The 26331-nt window shown below is 41.1% G+C and overlaps 1 protein-coding gene across 3 annotated transcripts in view; it reads right to left on the bottom strand.

Annotated features, from left to right (window-relative positions):
• Positions 1-2582: 2582 nt before the first annotated feature.
• nelfb (negative elongation factor complex member B) overlaps positions 2583-26331 on the bottom strand; it is a 74900-nt gene continuing 51151 nt past the window's right edge. For all 3 annotated transcript variants that reach the window (XM_061277879.1, XM_061277878.1, XM_061277880.1), the window contains exons 4-13: positions 15120-15350; positions 14810-14995; positions 14529-14641; positions 14345-14447; positions 11110-11205; positions 10867-11009; positions 8474-8580; positions 6298-6439; positions 6050-6158; positions 2583-3645 (exon numbers count right to left, since the gene is read on the bottom strand). In XM_061277879.1, the coding sequence (XP_061133863.1) occupies positions 3487-3645; positions 6050-6158; positions 6298-6439; positions 8474-8580; positions 10867-11009; positions 11110-11205; positions 14345-14447; positions 14529-14641; positions 14810-14995; positions 15120-15350 (1389 nt within the window). In that variant the 3' untranslated portion in view covers positions 2583-3486. The remainder of the gene's footprint in view (positions 3646-6049; positions 6159-6297; positions 6440-8473; positions 8581-10866; positions 11010-11109; positions 11206-14344; positions 14448-14528; positions 14642-14809; positions 14996-15119; positions 15351-26331) is intronic.

Consider the following 26331-nt stretch of genomic DNA (forward strand, 5'->3'; position numbering starts at 1 on the left):
GCAGCTGCACTCACTACAACTTGAAGGCCCTGCAGCGCATAGTGAACACGGCTGGTAAGATCATGGAAAGACATTTACATCTCCCATCTCACCCGCAAGGAGACCGCGATTGTGAGTGATGTGTGTCACCCCGCTCACTCTTTGTTCGATCTTCTGCCCTCTGGGAAGAGGTAGTGGAGCCTGCGCTCCCGCACCACCAGACTCAACAACAGCTTCATACTCCAGGCTGTTAGGATCGTGAACTCGCTTCCCCGTTCTGCGTAGCGTCCTGTACTTTTGCGCTATGCTTGCTGGCTCCGTTTTGCTCCTCTTATTTATTGTGTTATCTTTTTATTTATTATTTATTCATCACTCTTACTATTTATTGTTTGAATTTTTGCCTTCTTGTTTTATATTGTGTCGCTTACTTGTATGTCTATCGTGTAATATGTCTCGTCACCGTGGGATAAAGAAAACGTAATTTCGGTTTCTTTGTGTGTTTTGACATGTGAAGAGATTGACAATAAAGCTGACTTTGATTTTGGACTTTGAAACACGTTACATTGATTGAGGTGACACAGGAAGGGAGGGGCGACGCGAACAGAAACTATGGCAACCTAGACACATAGCAAAACTGGGGACGAGACATGACAAATCTCCCTCGAAATAAATCACCTTTCTTCTTGTTTGTTGTCAATCGCGCATCGCAATTAGCAATCCTGCCCAACACAGTCAGTAAAATTCATAACTGACGACACATCGTTTGATGCGATGGTGCAATCGTTGATGGTGTGTTATTGTGATATATTGTTTGTTTTTTAATCTCTATCGCGAACCGGACGTCATACGGAGGCAGTATCACTGCGCATGCGCACTATGGATCCCATGCACAGAACGGATGCGCAAGCCACGTCAGCTCTATAAAGAGCGAGAGTTGTTTTCTTCCTATTAGTTTCAATTCACAGTTTAATTAGCAGTTTCAATCAGCAAGTAACAAAATGCGTATTACAGGTAATGTTTTATTTCACAACACTTTGCCTTGTTCCTTTCGTCTCTGCTGTTCACTTCAAACACGCTCCATACGACCGCAATGCTCTCGTATCAGACGCTTGCGCGATCACCTGCTCGTTTGCTGTCACAATGTACCCTACACAAATCCGAAACATTTGTTGCGGCTCCGAGTCACGACGAGGGGCAAGTTTTGGTTTCCAAGGGTGTTTTTATTCCTCTTCAACTTCTCTCCCATACAGAGCCGCCTTTTTCACATGTCCGCACGTCACTTTCCTCTTTTCATTTTAACCTAACTGATCGCGGTGGTGCCTTTACGGGCAGTTGGAGAAATCAACGCCAACAAAAAAAATACATCCAGCCTAGTTAAGACCATACCAAAGACTATAAAAATGGGACCCATTGCCTCCCTGCTTGGCACTCAGCATTAAGGGTTGGAATTGGGGGGTTAGATCACCAAATGATTCCTGAGCGCGGCGCCGCTGCTGCTCACTGCTCCCCTCTCCCTCAGGGGATGGACCAAAATCACACGGGGATGGGTCAAATGCAGAGGACAAATTTCACCACACCCAGATGCATGTGTGACGATCATTGGGACTTAAAAAAATATATAAATAAATAATAATCTGGGTGCGTATTATACATGGGTACAGGCTTTTTTCCAGCATCGACGCCATTTTTATTATACATGGGGGCGCATTATACATGGAAAAAAACGGTAGTTTTTTGGTGAAATATTCTTTTTAATGCTATTAATGAATGCATTTGTTTTCAAAAAGCTTTTTTTTAATATCCATGCTTTAGTATCTACTAAAAGTAAAAACCTTTTATGCAATGACTTTTACATGTCATTTATATTACTTCACACAAACACTACATCCATCTGCTCCTGGTTCGGCCCCCGGGTCAAAATTTAGAACCCAATCCGGCCCGCAAGTCAAAAAGTTTGCCCACCCCTACTTTAGCCTGTTGTTGCTCGTTCATTTCTCTGTTCTTGATGTTGGATTTTGTGGAATAAATTCCCCCCAAAATCCGATTTATACTCCGGAGCGATTTATATGGTTTTTTTTCACTTTTGGATTTAATGGCTAATGCGAATATATATACCGGAGCGACTTTTAGTCCGTAAAATACGATAACCTTTTTAACCTTTTTCTAGTAAAAGTGGGGATTCTCAAGTTAAAAAAACTAAACCTTCAACTTGTCACAATAGTGGAATTACGTATAATTACCAATTGTAGCCTGGTGAACACACACTAGTAGGATATTGTACACTAGTTGTAAAATTCTACCTCTTTCTCACTCCATTACAACACAGCCAAACAATCAGAAACAGTTGTAATGATTGTGAACAGTTCTTGTCACCATCAAATTTTCTTTGCAGCGAGACAATTGTTTGAGATTATGAACATTTTCAGTGAACATTTCTGCGACTATTTGCGATTTTGGGCCAACGCTGAAGAAATCATGCACTATGTGCGCACACCCAAAACTTTGCAGCTCAGTGGTATATATATGCCCTCAAAGTTTCAAAAGTGATTCTACGGTATGCATTACATACTAGAATAGGAGGTATTGAAGAAAGCAAGTGGTCATTAGAGATTTTACTGGTTTTATTTAAAATGTATTTGTATTTATTTAGTTTACATCCATGGTGCATACAGTAGGTAAATCTGCATGTTGGCGAACGAGCAATGTTATGCTCGAGTCACCAGATGCTTTTGTCGCAAAGATGTTTTGAACATGTTAAAAGTAGCTGCAATAAGAAAAACTGTTTGCAACCTTTAGGAACCTTGACAAGAAAACAACATTCATCAAGTTCACAAAAAAGTGTCTTAACTTGGAAAGAGAGGTACTACTTGAGCTTGCTTCCGTTTAGACACGAAGCTGACAGAGTGAGGTGTGTTAAGTGTCGCATTTTAAAATGGGGAAATTATTTTATGTCATTTCATTTTGGAATAAGGCTTTAAACAAATTTTGGAAAACATGAAATGCCGTGAATATTTTTTGGATGCATTGTAGGTACATAAAAAATTATTTGCAACACTGCATACTGTTGGCAGATAATTCTTCAAGAGACATTGTTTATTGTCTACTCTGGCAATGTAATCCTATCAATAACACTACTCACTCAAAATGTGTTGCAATTTATTCACATTTTGTACACTGGTGAGTGGTAACTACTGAAATACACAAATACAAAAAAGCTAATATGAAAATATCAGAATTATCTTATATCATTTGAGATGGGGTAGGATTGGGGTAGGATGCAAAGAGTTCTGGTTTCCCCCTTGAATACAAAATAGCTGGAGACAATAAAGCAGAAATTCAAAAGCTGAAAAAACCTTCTGAAACATTCATACAATGAAATCTTAATAGAAATGATCATGCAAATAAACATTTAAAACTCCAAAGCTTAAATGTATATTTCCAAGTCAACACGTCGCTATATATATATACATTCAGTCTCAATTGAAATGCTTCTATGCGTCTTCTATGTCACAGAGGTGTAGTCGGAGTAGAGGCAGTGGTGGGAACATTGACGGGATGCAGGCTGATATCCAGGGATGGAGTTTCCTCTGGCACAGGAGGACTCTTCTTCTGTGCCTCAAGCTTCTCTATGAGTTGGCTGTATAGCTCCTTCACTGGATCGCTGCTCTATAATTATAAACCAATATTATAATAACAAATGTTAGTTAACCAATTTAATCTGTTTTATATTTTGTTTCCATTCCGAGGTAGATTAAAAACTAGGGGTGTAACGATACATCGATACACATCGATTAATCGATATAATGCTCTGCGATTTATTGGCATTGATGCTAAAGGTAAACATCGATTTATATCGCCGTGTTTGACCTCGGACATTAGACGCGACTTTATTTTGAAATCCAGTTCATTGTTGCTTGCTTCCTCTTTTCGGGAGCAGTGCGCCCGGCGTTGTTGTGTTGTGAGCAGATCACGCACGTGAAAGGGGAGGGGACAACTAGTACGCGGCTCCTGGGCTGCTGCTATGGCTAGTGTCCAAAAAGACGAGGAAATTTGCTCCCCTTTAGGCTTCAAGTCATTCGTTTGGAAGCACTTTGGATTCCAAAGAAAAGATGGCTCAACGGACAAGACACGTGCAGTTTGTAAATCCTGCCATGCGGTGATCAAATATTCAGGGAGCACAAATCTCGCCGCACATTTAAAGAAAAAACACAACATCAAAGTTCAGTGTTAAAGTAAGGAATTTGTATACTACAATACTCTTGTAATTTCCTAAATAAAGAGTTTGCAGTACCTTGTTGATTTTGCGTATGAATTGTTATAAATCAGGATCTTGTTCTATATTTTTTATTAAAAAAAAAAAATAAAAAAATCGATCGTAGAACACTATATCGCGATATATCGTGAATGAATCGCAGCAGGCTTTAAGATAGACAAATATCGTATCGTAGTTCTTTATATCGATATTATATCGTATTGTGACAAAACCCGCGATTTACACCCCTATTAAAAACCGTTTGGCAAACACACAAGTGATGAACAAGCACATTTCGGTGAAACAAAGTTCACCTGAACATGATGTTTGATAATCATGTTTCTTTTGATAATTTATCTGAGAAGACAAAAAAAGAAGTCAAGTACTACCGTATTTTCCGGATTATAAACTACTTTGACTTTGAACTCCCGTTTAAAATGTTCATGAGGCAAAAGTAATTTTAAACTCATGTAAATTTAAGGTATTTCATACAGTTTGTTCAATGTTATCTGACTCTTCAGATATGAATGAAAGGCAGAATTTGTGTTTTTAGAATTGTTCACATCTGCCTGAATGACTCATATTTGGTTATTTTGTCATTTGAAAAATAAAGACAATTGTGACAGTTAAATTTATTTTATAACAGTGTGTATTTGCATGACATTTTTGGAGTTAAAAAATGTCCGAAAAAAATATTGGCCCCCGGGCCCCTTCACTACATCAAATCTGGCCCTCCTTGCAAAAAGTTTAGACACCCCTGAATTAACCCATTTAAGCCTGGAGTGCATTACCAAGTTTCAACCAAGCCGCACAGAAAAAAATCAATTAATTCAGGTCAAGACACTCGTCCCGGTCACGTGACATGTTTCCCCAGTCGAGCCCGCAAAGCTAATATGTGGCGACAGGCTAACTAACCAGGCAATGAAGCATTCAAAACTGCTTCAACATATGGAGACCAAGCATCCTGCAATAAAAGACAAACCTTAATCACTTGTGGCTTGTGGAATGGAGCCGGGGGAAGCCCCATTACGGACATTACCGGAGAAACGATTTTTAATGTGTGCGCATCGTGTGTTGCAGACTGTTCGCAGAGGTTCTGCGCGACGCAATACGTTGGTCACGTGATGCAACGCGGCAGTTGTCTTCGCGCGCCCGGGCAATATAAATAAGCCTCAATTTTGTGCATATAGTCTACTTTTGCATAGAGTACCTATGCATTTATTTGTAAGCATTGGCCAACGTTTCTGTCATCGATTGCTGTTGATTAACTTTGCCAACCTGTTTGATATATGTCGCTAAGTACATCTGTAAATCTTCTTTTTCAAGACATACCAAACTGTATTTATTGACTGCACCATGTGAGTTTAATATTTCTGATCGATTGTCCGTCTTATAGGTTTCTTTGCTCACAAAGGCTCTCTGGCATTCATTTTTGATTAACAGCAAATGCAGTTTTAACAGGTGAAACCCAAAGCCAAAAACAGCACCTGAACAATCAGAAATACCCATCAGTATTGGATGTGTTCCAATCATTTAGCTCACTTGAAAAATAAAAGTTGTTTAACACAAATTCAGATTTTTTTTCTCATATTCGCCTGAAACTGAAATGTATTCAGTATACAAGAGAAACAAAGGCATTGATCTTGCTGTTCCAATACTTTTGGCGGTGACTCTACATCTATATTGGACAAAGCTATTAAAAGAATGAACGATTCTGTATTAATGGCCCCACAGATGGATATTACTACTTCAATCTCATGGACCAAACTCAAAGTGGCCCCCACATAACTCAGAAATTGATTGAAAACATAAACTAACCTGTTTAGGCGGTTCCAGTGTTTTCATCAGCGTTTCCATATATGAAGGCAACACCTTGTGGTGCAGGTGCAGCAGCATACGTAGACTATGTCTGTGAACATTCTCTTTACTGTTAAATGCAAGAAAAAAGCGACTTTAATTCAAATGTCAAGAAATGTACCAGAACAGGTAACAAGTTTATTTTTGCAATTGTTCAATGGGAAATTCAAGACAGGACAACATTCCATTATCGGGTAAGAAAAGCAAACCTGGAAAAAGTCGTCAATAGGAAGCCATCAAAAACAACCGAACAAAATTCTTCTCCTCCAAACTCATCCGAGAGCAATGTGAGGTGTCCAGTAAGCAAGTGAAGGAAAATGTCACCAAAAGCCATGTCATTGTAAGTCTCCACTGAAGGGAAAGAAGACATAGAAATGTTATGAAAATGTTTGTTCGATACCACTTTTTTTTTTTAGACCAAACCCAATTCTTGAGTAGTCACTGACTACAGGGCTCGAAACTAACGATTGCCCGATTGCCCGGGGCAAGTAGCGATGGCAGACGGGCAAGTAGAATTTTTTCCTCACTTGCCCGAACTTGCCCTGCCATAATACTTTTATAATAATATATAATAATTTTCAAGCTGTAAAAAGACGATTTTGTACATAATTTCTCGCAACTTCTGCCGCTTCTGGTCCGACATTTTGTTTTCTAGGGAGCGGTTAGTTTCTCGTGTAAGTCTGCAATACATTGATAACGGCAAAGCGCTTCGTAATTAAATGCATGCTCTCTCACCCGTCCCTGGCTCTTCTGCGCCTGCGCACCAGCAGAGCTTGTTTCCGGTTGGCGGATACGAAGGCATATGAAGGCAAAACTTATAGTGTTGTCTTTTTTATTGCAAAAATGTGTCGGGCAAGTAAAAATCCACTCCAAAAAAATTTGGGCAAGTAAAATTTTGTTTCGGGCAAGTAAAATTTTCTCCAACTTGCCCGAGGGCAACTTGGGCAAAAAATAAGCTTCGAGCCCTGGACTAGTACCGATACCACTTGTACATTTGACATACATTTCCCCCAAAAAACAGTGACAGATAATTTTAAATGAAAACTTATGTATCACAACACCGAATACCAATTTCCCTAATTAAAACAACATTAAATTTATGGCAATTGTCTATTCTTCTAATTTCTAGTTTCTAATTCCTAATTATAAAATGGCCCCAAGATACGACACCTTGAAATAAGGCTGGTATGGGTATCGGTACTCTCCAATCCCTACTTATGACAATATTTTTCTTTATATTCAAGACATTTCGTGCAATTGATTGAAAAAGTCTACAGTACCATGTTCAAATGCCAGATTTTTGTGAAATACAAAATGTGATTTTAAAACCTTTCCCACAATTACTGTCAATCAGAGGCACTTTAAATGGCGGCAGGTGTATGTTGATTCACATTTACCAACAGTTTGAATGTAAAACAATTGATGTTTTACATGTCTCCCTCTCTCTCACACACCAGACACAAATGAGCTGAAATTGTTAAAAGTAGGGGAGGGGTGACTCATGCTGGGGCCCAAGGGCATCAATGAGCCTTGCTGTCGCCATGTCCCATAAAATATAACCTACATATTAATAAACTGAAATGGTGACAGGTTAACATACTATCACCACAATTGGGTGCTACATTGTTCTCAGTCTTTACATGTTTTTAGGAGTTACCTTCAAGCATACACATATTATACATATATTCATATGTATTATGAATTCACTTTACAGGGCGGTTAAATTCATAAAATAATTAACATAAAAAGTTTATTAACCTTTGCTCCCTTGATTCCAGAAGAAATTTAGAATCTGTATCCAATTCCAGAGTACAAAATATTTTTTAGTCTAAAAGTCATGTTCATTGTCTAAGGAATACATCCATCTGTCCATCCGTCCAGCCATTGTACCGCTTGTCCCCACCGGACATCTGAACGTGCCATCTTTGACTTGGGTTAATTTAATTATTTATGCTTTATTTCGTCCTCAGACAAACATGACAACTAGACTCTGATTTATTGATTTCAATGTGGGGCTGATTATTCATGTCCTGCATCTGCTCATCTGACACAGAGTTCAAAGAGTGACACAGAGCTTGTCCTCAGTAACAGATTGACAGACTTTCCGTCAGCATTGATGCAAGAAAATTGCAATAATTTCCATCCACAGGTAAGGAATCTGATATAACACTCAATGGCAAACAATGGGTTTAAGGGACAGCCCAGTCAATAACTTGTCACATCCGTTCCTAACATGGCACTGTATATTAAATTGACACATGACAGAGATTTGCACACTGTAAGCATTGTAGCCTTTATATTTCTGATATTTGTATCTTCAGGGAATCAATGAGCAATGGTGTGTGCTCCGGTTCTCTACTTTGAAAAAACATGGTGGATTCTCACCTAGGGCAGGTAACAACCTTTGTAAGGCATTCTTGTTTCTCAGCTTGGCAATGTGAAGAATGTAATAGAGACCCATTTCACAGGCCACTCTGTTCTCCTGCAGGTATCTGAGACAGATCCAACCAAAAATGTGACAAAGGCTGAATTTTAAAAACAAATGTTTAAATCAAGTGTGCAAGGCATCATACGTTAGACATCAATTGAGCTTCTGACATAACCAGTTTGTTCAAAACCAAATCATTTGTTGAGGGCTGGGTACAAGAGCAGACTTTAAGAGATCCACTAAAATGAAAATGCCTGGCAGAAACCCAAAACAGGGAAACAAAAGCTTAAAAACCAAACACCTGAAGAAAATATACCGTTTTTTCCATGTATAATGCGCAAAATTTAACTAATTTATTGTCCTAAAATCTGGGGTGCGCATTATACATGGGTACACAAAAAAAAAAAAAAAAAATTTTTAAATCTTTTTTAAAAGTTTTTTAATCAGGATATGATATGGAGGCCGGCATTACAGATGCGCTTTCTTCTCTGCTGTTCACTTCAAACACGCTCCATACGAACACAATGCTCTCGTATCAGACACTTGCTCGATCACCTGCTCGTTTGCTGTCACAATGTACCCTACACAAATCCGAAACATTTCTTCGCTATCGAGTTTGCTAGCGCATGCGCAGTGATACTGACCGGCAGAATAACATCCGGTTGTTCCCAAAGATGATCTTTTTTCTGAAATAATTTTACGTTTACGGACTTAAGTAGGAGTCAAAATTTGGGTGCGTATTATACATGGGTACAGGCTTTTTTCCAGCCTCAACATGCCATTTTTAGGGTGCGTATTATACATGGGGGCGCATTATACATGGAAGAAAACGGTAATACCTAAAGAAAAAAATCTCGGCTGGATCATTTTCTGCACTTTGTCGAATTTGTCTTCAGTGGAAGCCCTCTGGTTCCTTCTAGGCAATACACATGTACCCTGGCCGGGTCATACCAAAGACTATAAAAATGGGACCCATTGCCTCCCTGCTTGGCACTCAGCATTAAAGGTTGGAATTGGGGGGTTAGATCACCAAATGATTCCCGAGCGCGGCACCGTTGCTGCTCACTGCTCCCCTCTCCTCCAGGGGATGGATCAAAATCACACGGGGATGGGTTAAATGCAGAGGACAAATTTCACGACACCCAGATGTGTGTGTGACGATCATTTGGACTTTAACTTTGAATTTCGGGCGAAATTCGGTTGTCGAACCTCGCGAGATAAGCCGAGAGGACCCGCATGCCAACTGACTCCGTTCGTTATTACATTCTCGTTACTCTGAGGCTCCAAAGGAAGAAAGTGGGAGCCGTAAAGCCATTCTAAAACACAAAGACGCTCCTAAAGCAATGCGACAGTGAGCGCCCGGCGCGCTGCGGTTGCGCAATCGGACCGAATTAAGCTCCCTCCGCACTGAGGTCCACTTAAATTTTGGAAAGTCCATTAGGACTTTAAAAATATTTTCTAAATTTTAGCGACCGCTCTGTCACAATAATGCAACCAGCACGGTGCAGTTGCGTGGTCGGCGGTGCGCTGCAGTTGCGCGATCGGACAAAAATGCGCAAATGAAAAAATGCTTGAAACAATTTTTTTTTTTTTTTTTGCTTGGAACGGATTGGGGGGTTTGATCACCAAATGATTCCCGAGCACGGCACCGCTGCTGCTCACTGCTCCCCTCTCCCCCAGGGGATGGATCAAAATCACACGGGGATGGGTTGAATGCAGAGGACAAATTTCACCACACCCAGATGTATGTGTGATGATCATTGGGACTTTATTTTATTTTACTTTATTATTTATTTTATTTTTTTCCATTATTTGTAATGGGAAAACATGATTCGGAATTCGAACGATTCACTTCTTGAACAGCCTTCTGGAATGGATTGTGGTCGAAAACCGAGGCTCCACTGTATATTATATTTGGTTATTTAGTGTTAGTAATGCTCCTATTTCATCATGATTCGTTTAAGGTCGCAAATGGTCTCAAAGACATTCGTCAATAGTTTTAATGGTCGTCAGCAGGTTTTCTTTTCGGAGAGAAATTTTGAACAGAAAAATTGTAACCTTTTGCAATTATTTGCAACCTTTTAGGGCGCCTGACACAAAAAAGCATTCACTATGTGCGCAAACACTCGAGGTTCAGTGAGATACGGGTTTTACACTTCAACATTACAAAATACAATATAAGAAAAAATTGAGTTACATTGTGGTTGTAAATGTGACAAAATGTACAAGAGTCAAAATGTATATGAATACTTCTGCAAGGCAACATACGTATATCTTTCAGAATTAAATTAGTAAAGTATTGAATTTTGTAGAAGACGGGTGATTATTTTTGTCAATTTCTTTTTTTTACCTGGTAAAGGCATCTGGCAAAGTGGTAGGATAGGAAAGTGACGTCTTTTCTTCACTCGGAAGTTTCTGCTCTACACTGTAAGTGTGGTCATCCACAACCACTGACATCATGGCAGGCAGAAAGCGGGTCATTAGCTCCAAATCCTATGTGTGAGTGTGTGCACAAGAAGAAAAAAAAAATCACAATATGTCTAACGGAACCAAACAAATCAAGTGTTGCAAGTAATGTGAATATTGCATGTACCAAACGAGGTTCTTTGAACACTTGACTGTCAATCATATCCCATGCTCCTTGACCAAGAGACAGCATCCTCAAAAGCAACATCAGATCAGGACTATCCTGATGACAAATACAGCAGCATGAGTGAAGATTGTTTAATACAATGTTTAAGAAAATGTTGTTTTTGGAAATGGCATTACAAATAGACAACAGTGATCCCTCGTTTATTGCTGATAATTGGTTCCAAGACAAATAGGTGAATATTAAATACGTAGGTGAAAATCTGTGTTGTGGCGTGAATATTTTTACGATATCCACACAAGACTTTTATAATGGTATTTTTAAACACTTTATTGTATTTTTAAAACCTTTATTGTATTCTAACTACTTTTTAAACATTTTAAAGTTAAACTGACTTTTAGAAACATTCTTTAGGGCTTCACTAAAACTCAAAGTCACAAAAAAGCTACCGCGAACGTGTCACAGATCTGCTCTGCTCTCGCCATGCTACCCGGCTGACGTGCCTTTGCGGTGGGCCGCGGGGGCACGCATATCCAATGCGAAGCTGCGCGCGCTAATCAGTGCTGATCGCTGCCAACTGTGCCTTTGATACCGGCTGATTAGGACGTGTGTTTAAACCCCGCAAGCCCGTCAATCTGCGGTGGTTCGTCTGATACACGTACGCCTGCCACTAGGTTCTGCTATGCCACCTGATTCCCGTTTGCCTGATCCGCTGTGTAGTACGCCGTTTCCTGATTCGTTGTTTAGCGAAAGCCCGTTCTTATGATCTGCTCTGGACTCCGTTTGGCTCGACCTTCTGTCTGTCCCTGACCACGAGGTTGCTATGCCCGTCTGCTTTGATGATGCACGACGCGAACTCGCTCACCGGCTCGTCAGCTTGCCTCGTTGTCCTGCTCTGCAATCATTCCAGCCCTCCCTGTCCCTTTTAAATTTTGTGTGAGCCCGTGTTGCATTTGGTTGTCCTGCCTTGTTCGTGACAAAAGGAAGTGCCAATCAGAGATGCTGCTGATTCTGCTAACACGAACATAAGTGGAAGAGCGGATACGTAGCACGACTGCGGGAGACTGAGATAAAGAGTGGTTAGAACCGCTCTTACAGTTCTAAGCCAATCAGCAGCAAGACTACAGATCAACATGTTCCCATTGGTCTCGTCTCCTCTACCAGCTAATAGTGTGCTGTGAACTCATATGGGCAGACAAAGCCCCGTGCTCCAAGTGACGCCACAAAAAGCTGGATACACCTAAATATTCGCAATACTTAATATTCTTAAAAACCCGCGATGCACTGAGGCCGCAAAAGATGAACCGTGAAATAGCAAGGGATCACTGTATACTGTATATCAAAGGCCTACAGTTCAGGTAAAGAGTCTATTTCTAGAAATGTTGAACTTGATGTCAACATAAATAAACTAACATTAACTGAAGAATGATGAAACTATCCCAGCCTTTCTGCAGTTTGAGGAAAGTTAAGTTTAAGACAAGGACTTTTTAGTTCCATTTTAAATAAAATTTTAGACCAACTTCACAAAGTTCCTGTTGTCCAAAGTTGCTACAGTATATAAACGACAACCATCTGCTCTTATCAGTCCCAAGTAAAATCAGCGCGTTTTGTTGGTTTCGGTGTCACGATTGTGTGATTTTGTTACATAAGTGGTTTCTTTTTTAAGAAGGTTAATTTATTTTGAGATTCGAGAACTTTTACAGCCAGAAAATCCTGCTAATTAAATGTTGACAATTTTTAGACTTTTGAAAGATGGGTTTAAGACATTTTAATGGTAATTAAAGCCTTGTTTTTAGGTTCATGGATTCATTGCCGTTTAAGGCCTTATCTCATAGTCATTGATCTAATAATGTAGTACTAAAGCAGTGGTTCCCAAAGTGGGCGGTACCGCCCCCCTGGGGGCGGTGGAAAGATCTGGGGGGGCGGTGAGGAAGAAAGGGGCGGTAGGGGGGCGGCAGTCCGAAGTCGAAGTCAGAAGTTTGAACGTTTGTTTGACGATTTGTACACAACACGTGCAGCAGGACGAGTCAGTGGACGACGCATCAGGGTCCGGTTACCACATGCCGCTCTGGCCCAGTCAGATCCGACAGCATGGACTACAAAAGCAAAAGCTCAGGTTTGTAATTTCAAGCTTGTAATGTTCAGAATTTTATCTTATAATAAAAACCGCATTCTGGCGGTCAACATCATCTTGAGTTCAAGTCAACATGAAATTACTGACCGCGGGGATCTACGACTTCTTAGTGAGTTCCAGCCTGATGTTGAGAAGCTTATGTTCCTGCACCAAGCACATCCATCCCATTAATATTAAGTGTGAGACAATGAAGGTTACTGGTGGAATGTTTATTTACTATTCTATGTTGCTGAAGCAGTTAAAACTGCTAAAAAATAAATTGGTTTACTAAATTGGGTTTTATTTGTGAAATACACATTTGTGTTTAACCTTTCTCTTTTCAAATTGCAGCATCGAGATCGACAGGCGGATCGGTGCAGCGTCGGCAGTAATGCGGACTCTGTACCGATCCGTCGTGGTAAAGAGAGAGCTGAGCCAAAAGACAAAGCTCTCAATTTACCGGTCGATTTACGCTCCTACCCTCACCTATGGTCACGAGCTATGGGTCGTGACCGAAAGAACGAGATCCCGGATACAAGCGGCCGAAATGAGTTTTCTCCGCAGGATGTCCAGGCTCTCTCTTAGAGATAGGGTGAGAAGTTCGGTCATCCGGGAGAGACTCGGAGTAGAGTCCCTACTCCTCCACGTTGAGAGGAGCCAGATGAGGTGGCTCGAGCGGAAGAAGATGGATGGATGGATGGAAATTGCAGCATACCAAATATCAAGAAAGAGGTGTTTGTTTCCATATGTGTCTGTGGGGGGGTGTTGACGCTAGGAATTCACTGGGGAGCCAAGGGGGCGCCAGCCTGCAAAAGTTTGGGAACCATTGTACTAAAGCCTACTAACGCAAACGGGTCTTTACAGGATTGAAGCGACAAAGGTTTTGTCATAACAAAAGTATGAAAAGACTTGCATAAATATACACAACGGCAGGTGCGGCAACAATTAAGAAGAGTCACAGCAATGTGACTTATTGAACAAGCAATGGTTTTCCTCATCCAAAACAGTGCTGGATTTTATGATGGTTGGCCCAAAAATAAGAGTGTTTCATAACCATGCTGCAGAAACGAACAAAAAGTGCTACCAATTAAGCACTTACAAAAATATGTGCAATGGCTTTCTCACCCTGGGTAAAGCATCCTGGCTGAGAAGCTCCTGCAGGTTCCTCATGATGGTCAGCACCAGGGTGTTGGAAGCAAATGGGTCACACAGGATCATGGACAGGTCCCTAAAAAGTACAGAAGGCCAATGAATAAACCAAAGATTAGAAAAGCTATGGCTAGCCCAGTCCCTGTTTTTTTTTTTTTACCCAAGGACTTGCTCTTGTCCTTTCTTGACTCCATCTAAGAATCCTTGCAACTCTCTGGCCCGCTTTCCATCCACAAACTTCTCTCGGATGCAGGCATCTAAGCACCATGTGAACTGTTGCAATTCACAAAATGAAATCATTAAAACCAATATTAATTTAAACAACCTCCAAAGTATGTAATGTCGGCCTATATGACTATAAAAGTTTACATTGGCTTAACTAAGAAAGAAATTAAGAACTATATTATAAGAAAAAAACAACAACGTGGTATCCCTTCTTACCTTGTGGCAGGGGTCGACAGAACAAATCTCACTTATGTCTAAGTCATGGAGAGACATTAGCAATTCTGCTCGAAGAGTACAGTAGTGGACATTTCGTGTCCGCAGAAACAGTGTTCGCAAAAACTGCAACACCATATCATAAAGCTTAACGTTCTTCCCAATCATCTGGGTCAGCTTCAGGACCACCTAACTCACACACACACACGCACGCACACACGCATGCACACACACACGCACGCAAATAGGACAGTTAAACTTGTGTGCAGGATCCTGTGTTTATGTGATTCAGTTGATTGCTATTAACACCTACTTCGCCTTGACGGCGCATTTTTGGCGATGGGCTGAAGAAATTGTGAAGAATAGAAAGATCACTGCTGAAGAGAGCCACTTCTTTTTCCACAATATACTGCTTTAGGAGCGGTGAAACCTCATCCCCAAATAGGGCTTGGTTGTCCTGCCAGATCTGCCTTTTCACCTCCACAGCACACACCTTGTACAGCTCCTTATCAGCCATGACCATCTTCAGTTTCTTCTCAGGTACCTGGAGGGGTTGACAGTTTGCGTGCAGATTTTTCTTAACTATCATGTAAACAAGGGTCATCAGCTTTTTTGAAATTGAGAGCTACTAATCCGATTATTGCCAAGGGCGACCAGTTTGACACACAAATGTGCTGAACTTACAGGAGATAATGTCATTGTATTGAGTTCATGCGTGTTTCAATAACATGGGTCAATAACAAATTCTACTCAGAATTGCCTGAGAATTTAACAAATTTTTGACAGTTTTTCTTAAAATAATTGCACAAGGGTTTGGAAGGGTTTTCTAATCCATCCTTTTAACACAATTAGCAAACACAATGAACCATTAGTCGGCTCTCAGCGGAGGCTTCGTGGCTGTCTACCGTCGATCAGTGGACACGCTTCAGATCGAAAGGTTTGTATGGCTCCGTCCACCACCTGCACCCTTCTTTTTGAGAGGTTGTCACTGCTAGAGGGATGTGTCCGCCAGCTAGAACAGAATAGTGCGATAACAGCAGAGAAGCTGTAGCTGATAACTTGATAACTGTAGATGTGGCAGACACGCATGCGGGCTGTAATCAGCCCGCTAGCCCAGTTAGCATCAGCCCCAAGTGGCTCGCTAACTGCGATGAGCCTGTGAGACGCATAGCCATCCCAAGCCATCTCAGTCTACTGGCTCTCGCACTTTGGTCATAGGTGACTCCATTACCCGAAACATTGCGCTTAAAAATCCAGCCACGGTAATGTGTATCCCTGGAGCGAGAGCAGCGGACACAGAAGCTAATCTTAGGGAGCTGGCTTGCAATGGGTCTAGTCAACAATGTAGGTCCAACAATAGTAGTTACTTGGATATAGTGATATACGTCGGCTCCAATGATTCTAGGATGAGGCAATCAGATATCACAAAAAAAGACAGTGAGGACTTGTGATGTCGCCAGAAAGATGAGTGGGCATCGAGCAATTGTCTCTGGCCCCTTGCCTCCGAGAGGCAATGGAGAGGTTTAGTAGATTATTATCGCTTAATCAATGGATGGCTGGTTTCTGCAAGAACAAGGGGACTGTAGATAAGTGGTCCTCCTTCAGGGACCACCCCGAACTGCTGAGGAATGATGACCTTCATCCTAACCGTGAAGGCGCCACCACTCTTTCTAGTAACATAGATTACTGTTTGAGCCATTCATGAGTTAACTTGCGCTAGGCTAGACTCCCATCATGCACGTAGCTCCTTTTGTAGACTAGAGCGTCGCAGTTTTAATAATGCTACAGCATACATTGGCACACTTTCTACTGAGGTAGTAGACAAGTCCAATTACTCCGCTCTGACCGGTCTCGCTGATGGCACGGTGCCTGCTCCTAATAATAGTACGCGTCTGCCAAATATCAACTATCAAATTCCTACAGTCATCTCTTCCCGCCGCGCTGATAAACTTTTCAAAGGTAATGCCGGGTCTAGGCAACACAATGCATGCGGCTTTTTGCCTGGTTTCATGCGGCTCTTTTACGTTCATATCAATATTCGTGTTTGTGGGGGGGGGGGGTTGTGCGTGTTCGCTTTGCTTGAGTTCAATATGGAATTTTCATCAAACGCGCATGCGCATGAGGTGAAATTCCAAAAAGCAGGAGGGGCAAACCCATTCAAGTAAACAATTAGTGTCAATTTCACTCTCAAAATGGGAGGGAAAGAATGCACCGCTAAACGAAAATATGAAGATGAACACAGGACATTTTTAACAGAGTGGGAAGGTTTATATTTTTTTTGTTGAACGTAATGGCAATGGTAATGTCAGACGTCATTAGTGCATTTCAAAGCTTCAAATCTTCAGCGCCACTTCAGCTCACTCCATGCTAACATTTAGAAGGACTTTCCAAAAGGCACTGAATTTTGCAAGCGCAAGTTGGACACTTTGAAGAGTCAAGCAGAAAAACAGGTACAGTTTTTCCCAAAAAATTCGAAGCACTCAGACTGTCACGCTTGCATCATATCAACTGGCCTGGAACATTGCACGGGCTAAAAAGTCATGCAATGAAGGGGAGTTCGTTAAAAAATGCCTCAGTGACGTTTAAATCTTGTCTCCTGAAAACAACAAACTAAAACGAAAGGTATCAGACATCCAACAAAAAAAAATTGCTTCGAGTAGCAACAAACGAATACAAGCCAGATTTGAAGAGGATCGTTCAAGGCAACATGTATAGTTGGTGAAAAAAGGCTATTGTAAATTATGATGTTTTTGTTTGTGAACTTTGTTGAACTGAGAGTTTGTGTGTGTGGGACAGTGCACACAATGTTCATTGTTGAAAATGACTGGCCTGTGGTCTTAGTACTGTGGGAGTCAATTTCTGTCATCATCATGTTGGTGTGCGACATAATGTCACACAATAAATTTGGCTGAGCAGAGGTTTGTGTGTAAGAGGAAGGGATGGGATGGGGTGATGGTCATGTGTGCCCATATGTATAATGTGGCTCTTTGCGGTAACACGGTAAAAAATGTGGCTCTTAGTCTCTGACTAGTTGGCAACCCCTGGTCTTTTTCTTTTTGGGCTCCAGAGATTTTGAACGCCCTACCAATAGATAATAGAACTGCTACCTCAGTAGAAACATTTAAGACACGATTAAAGACACATTTTTATGCCATGGCCTTTCATTAACCTGTGGTGCGCGATTCGGCTGGAGTTTGTGTGCCCCCCCCCCTTAGGTAATACCCAAACTGATAACGGCTGTCTGGATTTCTCATCGACCTTTTGGGATGAGGGACCTGTGGTAGATTACCACCCTCTAAGACACTGCAAGGACAATTGAGGGCACTGCAGCTCTTCCCTTTGAATTGGACATCCACTTCTTCTTTGGATTGTTTTATATTATGTGTTCTATGTGCCCTCTCGGTATCCATTGCAGCCTGGTCATCTTGGAAGGGGGATCCTCCCATCTGTGGTCTCTTCTCAAGGTTTCTCATTTTTCCCCCAATAGTTTTTTTTTTTTTAGTTTTTCCTTGCCCTCCTGGGAGTTTAAGATCAAGGGCTGATTGAGAATAATTGTCAATTTTTGTACATGTGAAGCTCTTTGAGACTTGCTTCTGATTTAGGGCTATATAAATAAACTTGACTTGATTTGATTAGAATACTGGAGGGATGGTTGCTGGAAGTGGGCCTTTATACACCTACAGTATCTCACAAAAGTGAGTACACCCCTCTCATTTCTGCAATGTTTTAATTATATCTTGTTGTGGGACAACACTGAAGAAATGACACTTAGATACAATGTTAAGTAGTCACTGTAGAGCTTGGATAGCAAAGTAAATTTATTGTTACTTCAAAGTACCGTGTTTTCCGGACTATAAGGCGCACCCAAAAACCTAAAATTTACTCAAAAGCTGACAGTGCGCCTTATAGTCCGGTGCGCCTTATATATGGACCAAATTCCTAAATTTAAACTAGCTCGAAGCATTGTGTCAGGAAATCAATCATAAGTGGACCGCTGAAGACGATGAATCATGAATCAAAAAGACTATGGATCATTATTTTGTGATTAGGAAGTAATTTGTTGCGTCTGAAGTTGAAATAAAAAAGAAAATGGAGAATGATTTGATTTGGATTAAAAATCTGACATGATGCATTAATGGTGCGCCTTGTATAATGACAAAGTTTTAAAATGGGCCATTCATTGAAGGTGCGCCTTATAGTCCAGTGCGCCTTATAGTCCGGAAAATACGGTAACTCAGAATACAACAAAGAATGTGTAAAATGCTGGCAACAAAATTAAAAAAACATACCGGTAAAAGTCAGAGACGCAGCGGTAACACAGCAGCAACACGGTAGCACAGCACTAACAGGGCTGGTTAAAAAAACACACCAGTAAAAGTAAAAAAAAAAAGCTTCATCGTCTCCATCTTCCTCCTGTGCACTGAAACCATCGAAGTCTTCCTCCTCAGTGTCCGATTGGAATATCGGTTGATATCCTTCGCCACATACTTTCTCAGTCTCTCTTTCCTCGTTGCTTTTATGCATTTCTTCTCGGATTTTCCCTGATGAGGGTCTGTTCATGCTAATTATATTCATGCACGACGCACTAAATTACATTAAACTAGCGAGCGACACGTATAACTCCGGAGTAGACGTGACCGGGAAATAAATAAAAGGGTCATCAAAGACACAATGTCATCAACATCGACTGCCTTTAACTTAAAAGCGGCATCATATGCGTTTCTTTTGTCCCCCATAATGACAGTTTGTGTATAAAAGCTTCCTTTCAGTAATGTCTGTCTTGATCTCGTTCTGTCTCTTTTTTATGTGAATTATACGGCACTATTTGCCTGGCGGATGGACACGCGCTCAACACACCACTTTTCTCCCCAGTGATGTGTCACATATCCCTTTGCCCAGCAAAGCGCTGCTGCAAAACAGACGTCCACTGCCTTTTTACGAGTGAATAAAAGTGATCAAGTCATCACAAAAATCACGGAAAAAATCCTATATGAGACGCACCAGCCGCAGGGTTCAAAGTTAGAGAAAAAAGTTGCAGCTTATAGTCCGAAATTTACGGTAGGTATTTTCACTCTCATACTGGTCACAGCAAGTTTAACATGGCACCTCATGGCAAAGAACTCTCTGAGGATCTAAAAAATATATATATTTCTCTACGTAAAGATGGCCTAGGCTATAAGAAGATTGCCAACACCCTGAAACTGAGCGGTAGCACGATGGCTAAGACCATACAGCGGTTTATGGTTTAAGTGGACAAGTTCCATTTGACTTTGAGTTTATTCACGCAATATCCAAGACAACAACAAACAATATTACGGATGCGTTAAAGGTCACCCCAAGCAAGCTATTTAAAGCTTTTAATAGGGGGCCTGGTTTCCTATAAGTATCAGATATTGGCCAGATATCCTTACATTTTGGAGAACATACAGATATATAATGGACAACAACAACAAACACACAACAAGGTACAACACACAACAACCATATGACAAGCAATAGACAACTTCAGTATTCTGGTTACACTGGATTTGATGTAAAGTACATTCGCAATTAATAAATTAACAACTACCGTTCTTTTCCATGTATAATGCGCAAAATTTAACTAATTTATTGTCCTAAAACAGGGGTCTCAAACTCGCAGCCCGCGGGCCAATTGCGGCCCTCAGGACAATGTTTTGTGGCCCCCTGCCTGAAATAAAATCTTTGTGTTAGTGCGGCCCGCGCATTTCTTCTCACATGCATCTGGGGGTTTTATATTTTTTAACACCTGTGGGCTCCCGTAGCTCAGGCTCGTGACAACAGCGCAAATTAGCAATTGGTCACTTTAACATGTTTGGATGAACAAGTGGAGGGAAAATATATCTTGTCACCTAGTGCTATACGGTTTTTGTCAGCCCCAGTCATGTCTTTTTCAAAACCTGTCCTGAAGAGAAAAATTGGCGATGAGCACAGACAATTTCAGGAGAAGTGGGAGACGGAATATTTTTTTGTTGAGCACAGGGGCATCCCAACGTGTCTAATATGCAAGGATAAAGTTGCGGTGCACAAGGAGTATAACATCAGACGTCATTACGCAACTAAACATGCTGAGGAGTATGGAAAATACCTGGGGGATGAGCGAGAGGACCGGGTCGCCAAACTTAAAACATGTCTACAGAGGCAACAAGATTTTTTCAAAAAAGCAAGCAAAGAGAGTGAAGCGCCTATCAAAGCTAGCTACGTGGAGAGTGAGATGATTGCGAAAGCAGGGAAGCCATTCAAAGACGGCGAGTTCATCAAACAGTGCATGTTACAGGCTGCAAGTATAGTCAGTTTCAATCAGCAAATAACAAAATGTGTATTACAGGTAATATTTTATTTCACAACACTTTGCCTTGTTCCTTTCGTCTCTGCTGTTCACTTCAAACACGCTCCATACGAACGCAATGCTCTCGTATGAGACGCTTGCTCGATCACCAGCTCGTTTGCTGTCACAATGTACCCTACACAAATCCGAAACATTTGTTGCGGCTCCGAGTCACGACGAGGGGCAAGTTTTGGTTTCCAAGGGTGTTTTTATTCCTCTTCAACTTCTCTCCCATACAGAGCCGCCTTTTTCACATGTCCGCACGTCACTTTCCTCTCTTTTCATTTTAACCTAACTGATTGTGGTGGTGCCTTTATGGGCAGTCGGAGAAATCAACGCCAACAAAAAAAATACATCCAGCCTAGTTAAGAAATCACCAGAAAGATGACCATGACAATTGTGAATAATAAATAAATAATTATTATATATATTATATATATTATCATTATAATAATAAATAATTGTGATAAATAACTGGAACATCACTCAAATATTGGTGATCCCATTGAGAGTCTCACATATTTCTTCGCTATTGAGTTCGCTACTGCATGCGCAGTGATACTGACCGGCAGAATAACATCCGGTTGTTCCCAAAGATGATCTTTTTTCTGAAATAATTTTACGTTTACGGACTTAGGTAGGAGTCAAAATTTGGGTGCGTAATATACATGGGCATTTTTAGGGTGCATATTTTACATGGGGGCGCATAATACATGGAAAAAAATTATACTTAATGCGGCCCAGCCTCACCCAGACTCTACCTCCAGCGGCCCCTTCAATAAGTTGAGTTTGAGACCCCTGTCCTAAAATCTGGGGTGCGCATTATACATGGGTACAAAAAAATATATATATATATATATTTTTTTCTTTGAATCCGGATATGATACGGAGGCCGCCATTACAGATGTGCTTTCTTCTCTGCTGTTCACGTCAAACACACTCCATACGAACACAATGCTCTCGTATCAGACGCTTGCTCGATCATCTGCTTGTTTGCTGTCACAATGTACCCTTCACAAATCCGAAACATTTCTTCGCTATCGAGTTTGCTAGCGCATGCGCAGTGATACTGACCGGCAGAATAACATCCGGTTGTTCCCAAAGATCTTTTTTCTGAAATAATTTTACGTTTACGGACTTAAGTAGGAGTCAAAATTTGGGTGCGTATTATACATGGGTACAGGCTTTTTTCCAGCATCAACGTGCCATTTTTAGGGTGCGTATTATACATGGGGGCGCATTATACATGGAAAAAAACGGTAATACATTAACAACAGGACACAGGTGTTCATGCGATTTATAATCAGCACATTAAATATACATTGATAGGAGTTGATTTTTTAGATTTTCCTTGAAGATGGATATGGATTGCAACATTTTTAGTGTTTCATCAAGCTCATTCCAAATCTGTGGCCCTCTGCACACAATACTAAAGCTTGTAGATTTTAGTTTCCGTTTTTTCCCAATGATTTGATTTCTATTCCTGGTGGTGTGGGTGTGGCTGGGAGTACAGATTGGGATGAGTTGACAGTTTGTGGTTTCGTTTATGGACAGTCTGATACATGACGCAAGCATTCTGGAAATAGTTATATTCAGCAAGCGTCAGAAGATTGTGTTGGTGGAAAATTGTTTTAGTGGGGGCGTTAAACTCAGACCATGTTATGGCACGTATGACCTTTTTCTGGAGTATCTCCAGCTTTTTTAGAAATGTGCTACACCATATAATACTGCAGTATTTTAAATGAGGTTCAAATAAGGATTTGTACAGAATAAGAAGTGCAGTGAGTGGGAGATAATGTCTCAATTTGAAGAATAAAGCCCCATATTTAGACAGTTTGATTGTGAGATCATCAATATGTTTTTTAAAGTTCAAGAACTCGTCAATGTGGATCCCCAGGAATTTAGTAGAGCTGACTCTTTCAATGTTTTGTCCATTGATTTTTATGCAGATTTGGTCAATGTCCTTTTTTTTATGGGAGCGGAATACGATGTAGTATGTTTTATTGACATTTAGGGAGAGTTTGTTGCATTTAAAGTTTAAATGGTTTAAATTTTAAACCATGTGTTTATTTTTGCTAACTCACTATTTATAATTTGTTCAAGTGTATTTGGATTTTTGTGGGAAAGAAACAAGTTTGTATTGTCAGCAAATAATACTTTATGTAGTATGGGTGAAGTATTAACAATGTCAGTTATGTATAAGATGCAAAGGAGCGGCCCTAAGATGGACCCTTGAGGAACTCCATAATTGATGGGTTTGTATGAAGATTTATGGTTGTTAATAGAAACATATTGATGTCTTCCAAACAGATAGCTGCGGAACCAGTCTAACGCCAGGCCTCTAATACCATAGTGTTGTAATTTATTTATAAGAATGTCAATCGTGATGGTGTCAAAAGCTTTAGACAAGTCCAGAAAAATCCCAATACCATATTCGCCTTTATCGATTGCCCCGTAGATTTTATCACTCAAGTCAAGTACTGCCATATATGTAGTGTTTTCCTTTCTGAAACCATACTGGGATGGGGCAATGATGACATTTAAAATAGGCCTCGCCATGGTCAACCGAAGAAGTTGAGTGCGCGCGCTCAGCATTGCTGTAGAGGTTGAAGGGGCGGGGGTCAGTCTGTCAGTGCTCAGACTATACGCCGCATTCAATTGGTCTGCATAGGTGTCATCCCAGGAAAAAGCCTCTTCTAAAAATAAAATTGGACAAGGAAGCTCGCAAAAGGTTTGCTGAAGACAAGCAGACTAAGGATATGGGTTACTGGAACTATGTCCTGTGGTCTGATGAGACCAAGATAAACATATTTGGTTCAGTTGCTGTCCAGCGTGTGTGGCGGCAACCAGGTGAAGAGTACAAAGACAAGTGTGTCTTGCCTACAGTCAAGCATGGTGATGGGAGCATCAGGGTCTGGGGCTGTATGAGTGCTGGTGGCACTAGGGAGCTACAGTTCATTGAGGGAAAAATGAATGCCAACATGTACTGTGGAATACTGAAGCAGAGCATGATCTCCTCCCTCCGTAAACTGGGCCACGGAGCAGTATTCCGACACGATAGCAACTCCAAACACACTTCCAAGACGACCACTGCCTTCCTAAAGAAGCTAAGGGTGAAGGTGATGGACTGGCCAAGCATGTCCCCGGACCTAAACCCTATTGAACATCTGTGGGGCATCCTCAAATGGAAGGTGGAGGAGCGCAAGGTCTCCAACATCCACCAGTCCGTGATTTCATCATGGGAGAGTGGAAGAGGATTCCAGCGGCAACCTGTGAAGCTCTGGTGAACTCCATGCCTAAAAGGGTTATGGCGGTGCCGGGAAATAATGTTGGCCACACAAAATATTGACATTTGGGTCCAATTTCGACATTTTCAGTTGGGGTGTACTCACTTTTGTTGCCAGCATTTTACACATTCATTGTTGTATTTTGAAGTAACAATATATTTACTTTGCTAACCAAGCACTTTGCTATCCAAGCTCTACAGTGACTATTTAACATTGGATCAGTGTCAATTCTTCAGTGTTGTCCCATGTCAAGATATAATTAAAACATTGCAGAAATGAGAGGGCTGTACTTACTTTTGTGAGATACTGTATGTACCGTAAATTCCGGACTATAAACCGCACCGGATTGTAAACCGCACCAGCCAAAATTGGGGGATATTTTAGTTTTTTTCTTATATAAGCCGCACCGGACTATAAGCCGCACGTGCACACACGTTTTTTTACAAAGAAAGACCGTTCACAGAAAGCCTTTTTAAAGTTTTAATAACATACTTTAACATGTCTTTCTAAACATTGCCTGTGACGCAGCAGTAGTACCGCAGCAACACGGAAGTGTGCACGCGAGTTATTAACAAAGAAAGACTGGACACAGAAAGCTTTTTTTAAGTTTTAATAACATACTTTAACATTTCTTTCCAAACACTGCCCGTGATGTGGCAGTAATACCGCAGCAACACGGAAGTAACACAAGACTAATAGGGCTGGATTAAAAAAAACATACCCGGTAAAAGTCACTGAGACGCGGCGGTAACACAGCAACAACACGGTAGTACAGCACCAACAGGGCTCGGTAAAAAACATACCAGTAAAAGTAAAAAAAGAGCTTCATCGTCTTCATCTTCCTCCTGTGCACTGAAACCATCGAAGTCTTCCTCCTCAGCGTCCGATTGGAATAGCGTTAGATATCCTTCGCCTCACACTTTCTCAGTCTCTCTTTCGTCGTCGCTTTTATGCATTTCTTCGAGTGTGATGAGGGTCTGTTCATGCTCATTTTATTCATGCACGAAGCGCTAAATTACATTAAACTAGCGAGCGACACTTATAGCTCCAGAGTAGACGAGACCACGAAATGAAGAAAAGGGTGACGCAACACAATGTGATCAACATCGACTGCCTTTAGCTTATAAGCGGCATCATATGCATTTCTTTTGTCCCCCATAATGACGGTTTGTGTATAAAAGCTTCCTTTCAGTAATGTCCGTCTTGATCTCATTCTGTCTCTTCTTTGTGTGAATTATACGGCATTATTCGCCTATCAAAACACAAACTAGCACGTCTTCTTCGGCGCATTATCTCTTTGTCTGTCTCACTCTTGCTTCCTGCTAGAGCGCCCCCCTGGAGGCCGTAAAAATCCATAAATACGCCGCGCCGCCATTTAAGCTCTATTTCCCTCTTTGACAGCCAAATCGATTGCTTTTAACTTAAAAGCTGCATCAAATGCATTTCTTCGTGTGTTTTCCATGATGAGGGTGTGTGCGTGATGCGCGAAATGTTCAAAACACAAACTAGCACGTCTCCTTCGGGGCATTATCTGTTCTTCGTCTGTCTCGCCCTCGCTTCCTGCTAGAGCGCCCCCTGGAGGCTGTAAAAATCCATAAATACGCCGCGCCACCATTTAAGCCTCGGGGTTCAAAGTAACCTTCTGAATAAAATGCATTAAAAGTTCACGTTCATTACAACTTGTTTTTGGTGAGAAAAATGTCAGAAGATTTGATTTTAAATGCTGATTGATTGGGTTTTAATACAATGCAGATGGTCCAAACAGCGCCACTGCTTTGTGTAATCTCTGAGTCACATGGCAGAGTAAGAGAAAGGGTTTAGAGCCCTTTGACGCAGGTCACCTAGCGTGCATTCCTACTAAAGCTCATAATAGTCACAAACAACACAGCCAG

This window comes from Syngnathus typhle, linkage group LG5 (genome assembly GCF_033458585.1).
Source record: "Syngnathus typhle isolate RoL2023-S1 ecotype Sweden linkage group LG5, RoL_Styp_1.0, whole genome shotgun sequence".
Lineage (NCBI taxonomy): Eukaryota > Metazoa > Chordata > Actinopteri > Syngnathiformes > Syngnathidae > Syngnathus > Syngnathus typhle.